This window comes from Myxine glutinosa, chromosome 14, assembly GCF_964187855.1.
Source record: "Myxine glutinosa chromosome 14, kmMyxGlut1.1, whole genome shotgun sequence".
In the NCBI taxonomy this organism is placed as follows: Eukaryota; Metazoa; Chordata; class Myxini; order Myxiniformes; family Myxinidae; genus Myxine; species Myxine glutinosa.
This window is the reverse complement of record NC_136274.1, coordinates 50164781-50181111: the sequence shown is the minus strand read 5'-3', so window position 1 is coordinate 50181111 and position 16331 is coordinate 50164781. Positions and strand designations below refer to the sequence as shown.

The window sequence follows — 16331 nt, the reverse complement described above, 5'->3', positions numbered from 1 at the left end:
CTCCTCACACGCCTCTCCAATACCTCCTCACACGCCTCTCCAATACCTCCTCACACGCCTCTCCAATACCTCCTCACACGCCTCTCCAATACCTCCTCACACTCCTCTCCAATACCTCCTCACACTCCTCTCCAATACCTCCTCACTCCTCTCCAATACCTCCTCACGCCTCTCCAATACCTCCTCACACTCCTCTCCAATACCTCCTCACACTCCTCTCCAATACCTCCTCACACTCCTCTCCAATACCTCCTCACACTCCTCTCCAATACCTCCTCACACTCCTCTCCAATCCCTCACACTCTGCAACCCCTCACACTCCTCTCCAATCCCTCACACTCCTCTCCAATCCCTCACACTCCTCTCCAATCCCTCACACTCCTCTCCAATCCCTCACACTCCTCTCCAATCCCTCAAACTCCTCTCAAATCCCTCACACTCGTCTTCAATTCCTCATACTCTCCTCCAATCGTGCCTCACTTGCCTCTCCAATCGCGCCTCACTCTCCACTCCAATCGCTCCTCACTCTCCTCTCCAATCGGCCCTGGGGTCACCCGTGGGAATCCCACGGGCATGGACGTGTGAGACATTTCGACATATTGAGGTAGATGCTGCACCTGCACATTCAGTTTCACAAAATTGTTACTGGCAATTTATCAGATGCACAAATGATGTAATCTACACAATGTATTTACTTCTGATAACATGTGAATGCATGTGCGTGCACACCCACACACACATACACACACGTACACCCACACACGTACACCCAAACACATATACACACACACACAAACACACACACACACACACGCACACACAAATATACACAAACACATCTCGTTTTTTCATTTCTGTTCCTCACAATTTTGTCTCTCTCTTATTCACACACACACACACACACACACACACACACACACACACACACACACACACACACACACACACACACACACACACACACACACACACACACACACACACACATCCACACACACACACATCCACACACACACACATCCACACACACACACATCCACACACACACACATCCACACACACACACACATCCACACACACACATCCACACACACACACACATCCACACACACACATCCACACACACACACACCCACCGTCATGTACACCCACACACACACACACATGTACACCCACACCCACACACATGTACACCCACACACACACATATACATACACACACACACACACACACACACACATGTACACACACACACACACACACACACACACACCTCGTTTTTTCATTTCTGTACCTCACAATTTGGTCTCTCTTATTCACAGACACACACACACACACACATATATGTATACACACACACACATCTATATTATAATCATAAAACATCTTTCATAAAACGTAAAAGTAATAAATGTTAACGGAAAAGAAAAAGCGAATTTTTAATATATGTCGACATTTTCCCCGAATGTTATTTTAGGCGGTGTATTTTCGTGTATCATCGTGGCGCGATTTTTATAAATATATCTCGGCATTTTCCCGTGTGTGCATGAATGTCCTCAATTATTTCTGACACCGAGTCTAAAACCATCAATAAAAATTAAATCAGATGGTGAATTCGATAAAATCGTGAGGGTGACTCTCAATGAATGGGCTTTAGTTTACAGGCCTTTGAGAATTCATTTCGTTCTATAAACGGAAACTTTCTTGGGATTCTCTTCCCGTTTTTTTTCAACCGAGTCTAACACTATGTTAGCGACTTTTAAAAATGAAATGATATATCGAATTAGAATTGAAATAAACCTGTGTGAGAGAGAAAGACAGCATGGGCCTAACTAAACAGGCCTCAAAGCCATTCGAGGTAATAAAATGGTGGATATTTGTTTCCATGATGCCTCTCCAAGAATGGGTGGAGCTATGGGTGGAGCTACTCTGCAAACCGACTAAGCCACACCCCCGGACAGACGTCCAACAGAATCACCTACGGCTATTATAATATAGATATTTCTTCGTTTTTATTTTATTAGTTACGAGCAGAAGTACCCAGCGTTGCCGGGCGGGGGAGGGGAGAAGGGCACGTACACTTTAAACATGTATATACATGTGGGATGTGGGATATATACGTGTGTGTGTGTGTGTGTGTGTGTGTGTGTGTGTGTGTGTGTGTGTGTGTGTGTGCGTGCACACGCACATGCATTCACAAGTTATCAGAAGTAAATACATTGTGTGGATGACATCATTTGTGCATCTGATAAATTGCCAGTAACCATTTTGTGAAACTGAATGTGCAGGTGCAGCATCTAACTCAATATGTCGAAATGTCACACGTCCATGCCCGTGGGATTCCCACGGGTGACCCCACTAGTATATATAATAATAATAATAATAAATATATATAAAAGTTTTTGTTTGTTTGTCTGCGCAAGCTAATCTCCTGAACGGTGAAAGATAGGAGGAAACTTCCAATACAAAAAATGTCGGGACAGGCCCCGGGAAGGTTTTAGGCTAGGTGGCGAGGCCGGTCGAGGCCCACCTCGGCCGGGCTGGGCCCATTTCGCAATTAAAAGCTGAGCTGCATTATAGTAGTCAATCGTCTATGGCCGGGGGGTAAAAGCTGAATTATAGTAGTAAATGCATTCAAAAAGAACCAAAAATGTCGGGACGGCCCCCGGGAAGGTTATAGGCTAGGTGGCGAGGCCGGTTGAGGCCCACCTCGGCCGGGCTGGGCCCATTTCGCAATTAAAAGCTGAGCTGAATTATAGTAGTCAATCGTCTATGGCCGCGAGTATAAGCTGAATTATAGTAGTAAATTCATTCAAAAAGAACTAAAAATGTTGGGACGGGCCCCGGGAAAGTTATAGGCTAGGTGAGGAGGCCGGTCGAGGCTGCTTCGGCTGGGCTGGGCCCATTTCACAATTAAAAGTTGAGCTGAATTATAGTCGTCAATCTTCTACGGCCGTGAGTAAAAGCTGAATTATAGTAGTGAATGCATTCAAAAAGAACCCGGGCAACGCCGGGTGCTTTTGGCTAGTTATTATATATATACTGTATAAAAGAAAGTTTTTGTTTGTTTGTTTGTTTGTCTGCACGCGCTAATTTCCTGAACGTTGAAAGATAGGAGGAAACCTCTGAAACAAAAAATGTCGGGACGGGCCCTGGGAAGGTTATAGGCTAGGTGGCGAGGCTGGTCAAGGCCGCTTCGGCCGGGCTGGGCCCATTTCGCAATAAATATTCTTCTTTCAAAATTCTCTTGAATACAACTTATGCACTTAATAGGAATATCTGGCTGATTTCAACACATGCTTTCAAAATTCTCTCTCACGGGGCCCGACAGAAGAAAGAACAAGGAATCGTTGAACACTAACTGATACTGGGCTCGCGTCAGACTTATGTATAGAAGATTAAATTCATTCAAAAAGAACCCGGGCAACGCCGGGTGCATTCAGCCAGTAATATCTATTTGTATAACATGTGTGCTGTGTGCTTGACTTTGTGTTTTTGAAATAAACATTGATATTGTATTTTTGTTTCAAATCCTTAAAATATAGGGACTGGTTGCGACCTCTAAATATTGTACAATCTGTCAAATTTTTGGCATGAGTTCTTACATCTTGATATGGAACACGGATAGCCTTGTGGAGAAAGATATTTTCTACTTTAATTTTTTTGGACCACCCTAATATATATATTTATATACTTTTAGTGTGAGATTCACGTGAGAGACTAGCCTGGGTTTGAATCCCGACCAGCTATAAACTGTCATCCTGGGGTTTCATAGGCTGTGTGATTCATCTATGTGTGTGCTGTCCCTCGGATGGACGTTAAACTGGCATCTTATCTACCCGGCATTAGTTGGTGGAAGCTAAAGATCCCACAGTGTCCTTTGAATATTAGGCGAGCTCGTGCCGGCACCCTGAACAAATCCCAAAATCATGCCCGAACCTGTGGAGGGCATTGCGCCATCCACTATGCCCCACCCTCAGCCAATGATGCTACCCTACAGCCTTGTCCTGCATACTGACGAGGTCCGATGTCGGATGTCCGGAGACACGAAAGACACTGCACTGAGAATACAAGCCGTTTAATGGTAGAGTAAATACACATGCGGGAGAGAGAGAGATCAGCTCGAAACTGGCCAGGTCCCTTCTCAAATACAATTCTCAGTGAGCTTTATTTTATAGGCAAGGTCCAGCGCAGCAGAGATAACTATATCCGCAGGCAGTTCCCGACAAGGCCGAGTCACGTGTGCAATGCACCGCACCCAGTACCTTGAGGGTCACTCCATTGGAATGCGGGGGTCTTGGTTCAGAAGGAGGACAGCACCTGTTTCTTGTCATTTGTTAGATAAGCAGAGAGATTAACGTGAGAATAAATCAAACACCGATTCCCACTCTAAAAGAATGTGTTTTGACCAAGCCTCAAGGATAAATGTGCAATAAGAGAAAAGATATCAAAGAACAACAACTTTTGTGGAACTTTATTAACGTTTCCGATCTGCAACGAAGACGGCTGGTTTGGCAAAGATGTGCCCTGCTGGAGGGCCAGCAACCTCCGCCGCAGGACTGGCTCGCTCTGCCCCCCGCAGCCGCAATCCCTGCTGATCTTTAGGGTAATCGAGCTCCATTTTCATGAGGGCTTGAATGTGTTGTTCCTCTGGGGAGAACATGAGATTATTAATTTCTTGAAACATTCGTTCTTGCTTGGCATATAAGGTGTGATAATCAAAATACAGGAGAGAAACGCCCCTCATGTCCGGATCATCTGTGAATATGGACTCCTTGGAATCCGGAATGATGGGTAGATCAGGCAGTCCCTCGTCCTCGTCCTCGTCCTCATCCTCGCTCATCTCCATTTGGGCCATTTGTGCAGAGGAGCTAGAAAATAATCTCTCCATGAAGGAGATGCTTCATTATAAACACAGTTAAAACTAGTCCCACTATTATAGTGAGACCCCACAAAACCCAGGACAATATGGTATATCCAAAACTGCTGAACCATCCTGATCCCACAATCGCCCTTCTAGTCCGAAATTTTGAGTTTTATGTATCATCCAGTATCAAGATTTCCGGTACCACTGAGCCCAAATAGCAGACTCCCTTCCAGTTATCAAATAAAATAAGGGTAAGTTTTATGTCAGCAGACAAACATTGTCCCATGTGGGGAAACGATATGATTTGAAGGACATCTCGTGCCCTCTGATTTTACCCTCTTAATTGCGTTTAAACCGCTGAGACCCCTCAGATCTTTGACAACCCTTTAATTCTCCCAAGACCACCAAGACCCCTGAATACACCGAAATACCCTTAAAGACCCCAAAGGCGACTTTTAATTTTTAGATAGTACGCGTCACGAATTTCCATTGAGCTACAATTTCTCCCCACTACAGGACGTCAACCTTGCACGGATTTTCTCACACCGTGCACCCGAATGCTGAGCATGGTGACGTCATGCCGTCTTTTCAAACTCAGCATTTATACTTGGTATGCACGCAGCACAAAGTTCCCAGCACAGTGTACGGCTGTACGCGTTACCTACATGTACCCGAGAATCTCCCAAACCTTGCGCGAACGCTCGATCGATGTTAATTATGTACCTCTATTTGCTATTCTGCCGAAATCGACAGTCTTATTCCGGACCATGCAAACTGAAACGACGTATTTCTGAGCTTCACAAACATTTTATATTCAACCCCCCCCCCCCCCTTCATATGGCTTCCCGAATCCTCCACACATTGAGGTGGCCAAATCCCGATGTGCGGAGATCCGAGCACATATTCACCCCAGGCTGCACAGCTCAGAGGCGAGCAGGCATAATCATCTATCTAGCCGATATGCCGCATCCTGGAGCATGCGAATCGCACCTCATCCCGAGCATTCATTTTGGCCTACCTGCGAAACACCAGGAAGATTCAATCTAGCACAGTGCAATTAATTTGTAATCGAAAGCTCACATTGGTCCGGTCAACTGTGGCTGACTGTACACAAGACAGCAGTCTTCTGGGGATGGAGGTGGGGGGCTCCAAGCCCACAAATCCCAATGCCATTTCACCTTGCACCTCCAACTCCCTCTTTCTCTTCTTCTGCAAAAACAAGCCAAATCCCTGCATTTTATCTTTCCCCTGTGGCTTTTTCGAACGTGCCATCTCTGGGGAAACCTCTATTTTTATTTTTGTGTTCCACTGCCAATGGGACCATTTCTGAGCACCCCAGATCGATTGCTCACCAAAATACAAGATGCAGTGAAGCACTGCCCGACCTTTCATTTTCACCTTGATTATAAAATCATAAAAGTCCAAAATGTTTCAGAATGCCTCGATTTAACTCATGATGATCTTATTTTACAGCAGTTGAATGATGACACTTCTTTTCAACCTATCGTGACTCTTTCTCTCATTCAAGCATGATGTGGACAAATTCATCAATATTAAATACCGAACTCTACCTGATCAACATTATGTTGTTGTTTCCCCACATCAATCCTATTCTGCTGCTACTCTCCTGCGTCCTCTCTATCCACCGTGTTACAACACCTGTCATAACACTACAACACCTGTAACAATACAACAATACAACACCTGTTAATCAGCCATTGCGCTGCTTACGTAGGCCAAACACTTCACACAGTACAACACTGGATCCAACATGCCAATTAATGCAGTTTACAAAACACCTTCACACACAAGTACAAACCCATGACCACACAATACAAGGAAAGCACTATCAGACAACATGTACACAACCTCTTTATTTCCAATTCAAGAACAACAAATTTCAATATTCATTCATTTTCATTCTACCAAAAATCATTTCATTCATTCATGTGGGGGCTAGGATCCCTGCCTTGGTCTGTCTTTCCCGCCCATTAGCTGGGCATATAATCCTACATATTTTGTGTCCATCTCTCGTCTGACACACTCCTCCATCCATTGACTGTGGGCCTCCCAATCATTACCTTTGTGCTTTTTCTTAGCATTCCTTATTTTTAAAGCTTTCCTCAAATTTCCTAACTGTGTTCTCTGGAACTCTCCCTCAACGGGCCTGTGGACTTCTGCCTGACGGTTATTCCAACCTACTGATGTACATATCGTATGGAATCCTCCCCAGCCGTTTCCAACATGTACTCCGCCGGAGTACCTGTGAATGGGCGATCGGTTTTCCCCAGTTGTCCATTATGATTTCCCATTCTTATACCTTATTTCCCTATTAGTGAGGCCACCATAGGGTACTCCCCTGTAGTCCTTAGTCACTGAATTCTCTTTCTAGCAAGGTCCCACCTTGAGGTTCTACCTCTCTAATACCTTAATACCTAGGATTCCACCTTGGTTCCTTAAAATTTGTCCTGCTCCACATAAACGGCTTGACTATTTTACCAAGTTAACAATACTGGTTTGGACTCACTCAAAGCTATGGAGGAGAGGGTTCGATTTTACATGGAAACGACAGCACTTTGTCCACTAGAGAGATATAAAAGGTCTCTCACCTTGTTCCCTGTCTTTGAGTGGGTACCCAGACTAACTGCTGTCGTCTCCAGGAGTAGTCGATTCTCCCATCCATGGCTTGGGGAGGCCCAGGTTTCGGCACCAATTGACGAGGTCCGATGTCGGATGTCCCGGAGACACGAAAGACACCGCACTGAGAATACAAGCCGTTTAATGGTAGAGTAAATACACATGCGGGAGACAGCAGAGATCAGCTCAACTGGCCAGGTCCCTTCTCAAATACAATTCTCAGTGAGCTTCATTTTATAGGCAAGGTCCAGCACAGCAGAGGTAACCATCTCAGCAGGCAGTTCCCGACAAGGCCGAGTCACGTGCGCAATGCACCGCACCCAGTACCTTGAGGGTCACTCAGTTGGAATGTGGGGGTCTGGTTCATAAGGAGGACAGCACCTGTTTCTTGTCAATTGTTAGATAAGCATAGAGAATAACGTGAGAATAAATCAAACACCGATTCCCACTCTAAAGGAATGTGTTTTGACCAAGCCTCAAGGATAAATGTGCAATAAGAGGTAAGATAAAGCATGGGTCAGCAGATTTCAGAAGGGAATTAGCTGCAGGCACTCAAAGCAGAGTGAGTGGAAATAGAAAACAAAGGTATATTGCTTTATACCAACTCCAACAATACCAAAAAAGCTGCAAGAAGAAGATTGGCAAGAATTATATCCACAAGGTTCTTTTCATATTGTTGAATTGAAATTATGAAGGATTGACTATGAAGCGATGCATGGTGCTTGCAACCTGCCAGACTCGTAAGTTGCCTCTTTGTCCCTGATCTGCTCACAGTTTATCCCCAGTTGCAAACTTTGGAGCCCACTGCTCCTCGTTCCTCCATCAATCTCGTGGAGGTGCCACCACCACAGCAGCGGCAGGAAAAACGGGCTTCGATTGACCTGAGCTCTGTGGACTGCGATGCCCTTGTCAAACGCCTGATTTTGGAGCCCGACCTCGAGGAACAAGCGGATATATTGTACACGCTCTCCCTTATTAGGTACTGCTGTTTAATATGTTGCTCTTCCATGTTCTTCCTTGCTCTTCCACCAGCCTAGATCTTGTGGAGGAAGAAAAACAAAACACCATTTAATTTGTACAATACTAAATGATTTGCCAGGATTTGTGTCCTCTCGCCTTTTTGAATCTGGCCAGGTATTGATGCATTCATCATTTTGGATGAATTGCTGACCTTTTCGAAAGATTTTTGGATTTATAGATAAAAGTTTTTATTCAATTGATGTGCAGTGATATCAGCAAAGCCAGAAACGGTAAACTTGCAACTCAGAAGGAAAAACTAATTGATTTGAATGTGCTCTTTATTGACATGTGGTTTAGCAGTGAACTGAAGCATGCAAGTCTAAGCAAGAGTAGTTCAGCTTATTTGTGAACGAGTCATGTTTAAATTAGGTAATTTGTGAAATAATTTCACACCAACTCCCTTTTCCAAGCAGGGTATCTCACTGATAGGCCGGGTCTGCATCCGGACCTGAACCAAAATCTAATCTGCTTGTTCTTGTCACCTAACCAACTCATCCACCAAGTTTTGTCATAATCCATCCACAGCCTTTTGAAATATCATTTTTGGCATATCTCTCAATGGTGAAGAATCACTTATAAAAGTAAAAAAAACAATTCTGATCAGGATTTGGTTCTTCAACAAAATTGAATCGATTCGACCCTGTGACATACATAATGTATCCACCAAGTTTTGTCCAAATCCGTCCACAACTTTTTGAGATATCGTGCTATACATTGTGTTTGGCCCTATCTTTCAATGGTGAAGAATCACTTAAAAAAATTATAGTATCCTGATCTGGATCCGTATCTTCACCAAAATCTAAGTGATTCGTCCTTGTTACACACCCAACCTGACCACCAAATTCCTTCTGAATCTGTCCACAAATTTTTGCGATATCATGTTCACCAACAAACAGATACACAGACACGGGTGAAAACTTAACCTCGGTCCACCTTTGGTGGCAGCAGGTAACAAGGGAGAACATCTATGCTAGCGCAATGACAATGTGTTCTGGCATAACATAGTAACAGGCCAAAGACAAGGGATTAGGGGGTTTGGTGGTAGTGGGAGATGGGGAAGACTAACATAGCAGATGAGTAAAAGATCGTTTTGTCATTTTTTTCAAAATGAGTCTCAAACTATGAGTGATTTATTTATTTATTTTTGTATACAAAGTCGAGGCTCGTGTAAGAGCTAACACATTAAACACAAAAAAACATAAACCGACACATAAAACATATAATAAAGGGAGCGGGAGACAATATGGGGAGAGAGAGGGAAGCACACAAGCACAACAACAGTAGAGGACAAGGACATCAAGAGATGTGTGGAAGGGAGAGGGCTTGAGGGTTAATATTGCATTCAGAGGGTAACAAGCCAAGGTTTTGTTATTTTGTCTATGATTGGTGCTTGATAAAGTCACCTACAGTGTGACATTAGGGGAAAAAGATTATTGACTTTTGAAAAGAGGAATATTGGTGCTTCACCTCGGCAAATTGATGCCCAGCGCCTAACGGTCGATGCCAGGCATCAAAGAATCGATGCATGCCATCTATAAATTGACAACAATTGGGATTTAAAGAGCTTCTTACCATCCCTCCTCTTTACCCCTCTTACCATCCTGCTTCTCCCTTGGAACCTTGAAAGGGTCTGACATCGTAGTTTACAACACCATGACCATGTATGGTATCGATAATAAATGTATTACATGGTTGTCTTTCACTCCTTGCAATTGGTGTTTACATTGGTGTTCGACTTTGATTATCGCTTTATCACAATCTGTTACACCTTGAGTGTTCTATTCCTCCATCTCCTGCACTGCAGTAAATTGATATTCCCTGAACCCATTATACTGTGGAACCTTCCAAATATGGTGATCGCCCCACAATGCATCGCCCCACATGTGCAGTCACCATTGGTAACAATGATGACTGAGGCATAATGTATTGTGGTTACCTGATAACGATTGAGATGGATCGAATGCATTGTGGTAATTTATCTTCGAGATCCTTCTTCAACACTGTGATGCCATTAACTACTCTGGCTCACCAAGCTAGTTTACGCATCAAATGCATTCCGCAAATTGTGCTAGACTTATTGTGCAGGTCCGTGAGTGATCCGCTATGTCAGCTCTTGTATTAAAACACCAAAACCTGACATGATGATCCCCTCTGTGCCATTCCGACCCCCCTAAACGCATTCCAATGTACATTCGCTTACCGTGGATCCGTCCCCATCGCCGTCGGTTTAGCACAAGAGTGATCTGCCATTGGCGCTTATTGACTCCGCTGGCAGGGAAGCGTTGTGAAAGTTTGACAGGTCTTCAGCAAGTTCACCAGATATTTGTGCTATTTCTTTGCTGGATTTAGGTTTATTTGGAGTACGTTTAACATGCGATGGTTTAATATCTACGAGACTCAATTAATTCCAAGGAAACAGTTCAGGATTTCGGTGCTTCCAAGTTTTCTTTCCACTTCCATCCGTGTCGAGCGCAACAAGGTGACGGTTGCACATCTTTGAGTTGTGGGTAGGCCGCCAGTTATCAGGAAACGGTACTCTCCTTATCCACTGCAGCTGCTCCTTGGTATTGATAGGAAATGGTCGGAACACTGAGCCTCTCATCCACAGATATTTTTCATCTTTCCCATATTTTCCTGCGTCAGATTTTCATCTAGGAATTACGGTTAATCATCTTGGCATTGCCCTCATTTTTACTCTTTCGTTTGAATTTACACGAGCGTCAGTGGCGTAATGGTTATGGCGTTCACCCTGAGTCTGGGAGGCTGGTGGTTCTAAGCCCAGCAGAGTCATACCAAAGACTTCAAAAATGGTACCTGCCATTTCCTTTCTTGACACTCAGCATTTAAAAGGGATAGAGCAGGCCAAACAACCATCCGTTGGTAATAATAGTGCAGACATTGATGGGCCTATTGGCCTCCTTATGCGTCAAAGTTCCTTGTAAGGGAACTTGTATGAAATCTGCAAAAAGGACCTAGTAACGGCACAAAAAAGGCCTTTCAACCTGGCAACGGCAGGCTCAAAGTGCCCAGATTAGGAGAGGTGACGCAATGAACACATGCACAGCACGTGCGTGAAAGGCGTCGTTTATGTTCCCGAGACATTTTGAAGATCATGTATTCCATGGATGAGGTATTGGCTTCCATGGATGAGTTACTGGATACAAGTTGGGCATGAATACTAGGGATGAACCCAGGATTGCACATCCTGCAGATGAGCATGCTACCAACTGAACTATCCTGCTGCTTTACACCATCGGTCCAGTTTTCCATAAACGTGCGTTGAGTAGAGTGATGAAAGGATGATTTTGTTTTTTATCTGATTTTTGCAGAGGAGGAGACTGGGAACTGAAAGAAGGTGGTGCCTTTGAGGGGCACACAGTGCATTACCTACTCGCTGAACTGTACAGCCGTGCCGGTGTTGAGCAGCAGTGGGGTCTCATTCGACACCTGTCAGGCTTGCTACGGAAAAAGGTGCAGGTCCTCGCAGAGGTAAGCACAATTTCTTCTTGCGAAGTGGAGATCTTCATGTGAGAGCTTCTTTTCTTTTTTAAATATATATTTGTCGATTAATATGTAGATACCTCATGTTATTCTGTGAAAACCATCTCCCATGTCCAGGCAGCCACGGATCTCCTGTCTCACCAGAAGCAGCTGACTGTTGGACTACCTCCAGAGCCACGCGAGCGCACTATCACTGCGTAACATTCTCTATCCATTCACTCTCACCAAACACTGTCCCCCCAACCCGGCTCTCTTGGCTCACATTTTTCTCATGCCCATTTCATGTTTATCTCAAAAGAAGAACATTTTGAATCTCTCTCTTTCCTGATAGAAAACACACCAACCCTTTGGCTTGGCTGTATTATCTCACTTACCTGAATCTTCAGTTGGCGTTTTGTTAAGTTGTTGTGCTGTAGAAGATTCTTGTTCTTCCCATTGCGTGCACACAATTCTTCTTCTTCAACAGGCCTCTGCCTCTGGAGGAACTAACAACCCTCATTTATGAGGCAAGTGGCCAAGATATCGCCATCGCAGTCCTCACGCAGGTGCGTTATCTGCCTGTGTGTGGTTACATTTAGCATGATCGGGTATGTCTTGGGAGCAGATAATCAAGCATGAAGCTTTATTAAAGGATAAAAAGAACTGCTGTCACCACTACATGCGACACACTTGCCTAAAATTTGGTACAACATGATTAAATTGATAGGTTGATCTCAAGAGAATGCTTGTTATTCGTTTCTGTGCCACAGGAGATAATCATGTATTTGGCGATGTTCGTACGAAGCCAGCCAGCTCTCTTTGCTGAGATGCTGCGGCTGCGTATTGGCCTCATAATCCAAGTCATGGCAACGGAGTTGGCTCGCAATCTCGACTGCTCAGGTTTGTACAACGAAGCGATTCAGCCATGATTGTCCACAATTGTTTGTGTCGTGTGCCCCTTTACCCAGATTTTTTGTATTGTTACGTTTGTAGGGGGTAGGCAATACCTTAGTCCAGGTAGAATACATAGGTAGTGTGCTCTGACTGTCATGAAGAAGAAGAAACCCCATGTAATAAGTAGGAAATTTGTGTAGACCGTATATCGTGGAAGAGCTTGTATCTTCCTCCCCATGAGAGGGGTGGGTTTAATTGGCGAGGGATTATGGGTAATTGATCCCCTGTATGTAATTGCCTCTGTAATCTTTTCCTGTGTTCCTTATGACACCGCACTACACGCTATAGCCAAGCCAAACAATCGACACCATAATTAATGACACTAATTAAAAACCAACCGGAAACCAGGCATCACACACTTCTGCTGGTGCCACAGCCGCTACATCACCACCTCAATCGGGCAGGGCTGTGGAGCCACCCCCCGAAGGGCAGTGATTGGTCCGGGATTGATTGGCAAAAAGACTGCTAAGATGGAACTCGTTGATAGGAGCGGACACGGAGAAGTCGTGAGATGACGTCAGAGCCTTGACTATAAAGGATGTTCACCAGAGGGCAGGCGCACGACAGTATTAATCACCTGACTTGTCTTCATCATCATCTTCTCTCCTCAGTGCAACCTTCCCATCATCTTTGATGCACATTCTGTACACACGTTCTATTATTGTGTACAAAGTCGAGGTTCATGGAGGAGCTAGATCATCATAGAATGGACGTAACAGAACAAAAGGAACAGTACAAAGAGAGGGGGAAGCACACCAGCAGCAGTGATGAGGGGCAAAATGGAGGGAGACTTGCAAAAATAAGGGATGTGGGAAGGAAAAACTAGAAAGTTGGAAAGAGGTGGGTCTCGGGAGGGTTATCAGGGATAGAAAAGATTTTTGAAGTGTATTCGTTGCTTTCTTGCTCTTCCTTTGCCCCCCTTGCACCACCTAGATCTGTTCATGACCCTAAATGAAGCAAAACAAAGATGTTGAAATGTCACTTTTTTGTGGAGCAGGTGAGGAGGCTTCAAGCAGTCTCATGAACTTGAGCCCATCAGACATGAAGTCTCTTCTTCATCACATTCTTAGTGGAAAGGAATTTGGTGTCGAGAGGAGTGGTGTGTATAGAATGTCTTCTTTCATGGTCACTCTAAGCAAACTTTGTTTGGTACTTTCCACTGTATTTGATCCTTTTCATTTTCCTAATTTAGCTTTCAATTTTATTCAGCTCAAACTTTTGTTTTGTGACTCTTTCATTCAGTACGACCAATTGACTCCACATACACCAGTCCGGGGATATCCATTCACGAGGTGGACCACACTGGAGCCACCAAGACCGAGAGAGCTGGCTTGAGCCGCCTGCGAAGTCAAATGAGACAGGTGCTGATGATGTCCTGGAGGACGTGGACACACATCGTTGTTAATCTAAGAATTGTTTATTTTAACATTTAATTCCATTTCTTTACTTTCACCGCTCATTTAATTCCATTTATTTACCTTCACCACTCATTTAATTCCATTTATTTACCTGGTGCTTCACTTGGTTTGGCAATTTTATTTTTCGTTTTAGTCCACCATGTTTTTTTTTTCTTTTGTTTCGGTTATGTCAATTTTGTTTGAATCCACTTCCTCCCTTAGTCGATGGCAAGTGAGATGTCTTCACTTCGTTCTTTGGTAAAAGAAAGAAAGAAATAAGAAAAAAAAAACCCTTCATTAACACCATTTTGCTCTCTTTTGTATTCTCTACCTCTACCTCTAATTTTTTGTTGTGTTTGTTTTTGGTTGTTTATATAACCTCCTATTTGCAGTTCCATTTCCTTTAACCCACTTTTTTGTTCCATTTCCTTTAACGCACTCTTTTTCTATTGTCATCTTCTCCAGCGCAGTAGACCAGTCAGCCCAACAGGAGCCATTTCCCTCTTAGGAGCAGAGAACACTGGAGGTCCAGCCTTTTCTGAACGTCAGGGTGAGATCATCTTCTTCTTTCAAAAGATTTCTGGAGAGATTTATTTTTATTATTATATAAATATACTTATACAGAGTCTCGGCTCATGGAAGAGCTCGAACCGATCAGGATGTAACAGAACAAAAGGAACAATAGATAAAAGAGACAGAGAGACATAGAGAGAGACATAGAGAGAGACATACATAACACCTTTTTCTTCTTATTTAAAAGGCTGCTTTCAACTTGCTCACCAAATCTATTCATCCCAAAAAAAAAATCCATCTCCTATAGTGCCTTTTTTCTACATTCCCTAAACTCTCCTGCACTCCATCCTCCATCCAGCGTCCTGAAACGTATTTTTAACTCGAAGGTCACAAGAAACTCATTTTGCAATAAATGTTCGTTTCCCATTAATCGTACACTTTCTAAAATCCAATCTCACCCCTCCCCTCCAAATCTTCCCCATAACCCCTCCCCTCCAAATCTTCCCCATCACCCCTCCCCTCCAAATCTTCCCCATCACCCCTCCCCTCCAAATCTTCCCCATAACCCCTCCCCTCCAAATCTTCCCCATCACCCCTCCCCTCCAAATCTTCCCCATCACCCATCCCTTTCAAATCTTCCCCATCACCCCTCCCTTTCAAATCTTCCCCATCACCCATCCCTTTCAAATCTTCCCCCTTTCTCCTCCCCTCCTAATCCTCCCCATCACCCCTCCCCTCCAAATCTTCCCCATCACCCATCCCTTTCAAATCTTCCCCCTTTCTCCTCCCCTCCTAATCCTCCCCATCACCCCTCCCCTCCAAATCTTCCCCATCACACATCCCTTTCAAATCTCCCCCCTTGCCCCCTCCCTCCTAAACTACCCCCTCACCCCTCCCCTCCAAGACTCCCCCTCGCCCCTCCCCTCCTAGACTCCTCCCTCACCCCTCCCCTCCAAATCTCCCCCATATCCCATCCCTTTCAAATCCCTCCCCTTGTCCCTTCCCTCCCAAACTACCCCCTCACCCCTCCCCTTCAAATCTCCACACCCTCATTTCTTCTCAATTTCCCCCCTCTCACTCCCCCTCCTCAAAGCGTCGTCCCCACTTCTTCCCCCTTCCAACTCTCACCTCCATCTCCCCCAACCTTCTGCCTCGCTCTTCCCCCTCCTCAAATAACACCTCATTGTGCCTCACCCAATCACCATCAAACCTTTTGTCTGCCCCATCCTTCCCTTTCTCCGAGCTATTCTGAAATCTCTGACACACCTTCAACAGCTCTCCCTACCTCTTCCACCTCTTCCACATCTTACCCTACCCCTCCTCCCCCCTGTTCTGTATCCGATGCTCCCCCTTCCTCTTCATTAACGATATGGACCTCAAACATCCGGGGCCTTCGTTCAAACTTAACTGATCTCTCCACACAGGTTGCTTCTGTCAAACCAGACGTGATCTGCTTAACAGA

At 44.6% G+C, this 16331-nt stretch overlaps 1 protein-coding gene and 1 long non-coding RNA gene across 4 annotated transcripts in view; one reads left to right on the top strand and one right to left on the bottom strand.

The window, feature by feature from the left end:
• Positions 1–16331, top strand: part of LOC137439683 (phosphorylase b kinase regulatory subunit alpha, liver isoform) — a 120041-nt gene that overhangs the window by 65872 nt on the left and 37838 nt on the right. Inside the window, exons 20-28 of one of the 3 annotated variants that reach the window (XM_068135678.2) lie at positions 8280–8484; positions 11855–12014; positions 12144–12223; positions 12493–12571; positions 12776–12905; positions 13957–14058; positions 14202–14320; positions 14579–14614; positions 14822–14906. In XM_068135678.2, coding sequence (XP_067991779.1) covers positions 8280–8484; positions 11855–12014; positions 12144–12223; positions 12493–12571; positions 12776–12905; positions 13957–14058; positions 14202–14320; positions 14579–14614; positions 14822–14906 — 996 coding nt within the window. The remainder of the gene's footprint in view (positions 1–8279; positions 8485–11854; positions 12015–12143; positions 12224–12492; positions 12572–12775; positions 12906–13956; positions 14059–14201; positions 14321–14578; positions 14615–14821; positions 14907–16331) is intronic. The other 2 variants (XR_010986971.2, XM_068135679.2) reach the window with 2 other exon arrangements.
• Positions 4064–7713, bottom strand: LOC144888844 (uncharacterized). The gene is made up of 2 exons (XR_013621407.1): positions 7478–7713; positions 4064–6077 (listed from the first exon to the last, which is right to left on the bottom strand). It is a non-coding gene; the product is annotated as an uncharacterized LOC144888844 (long non-coding RNA).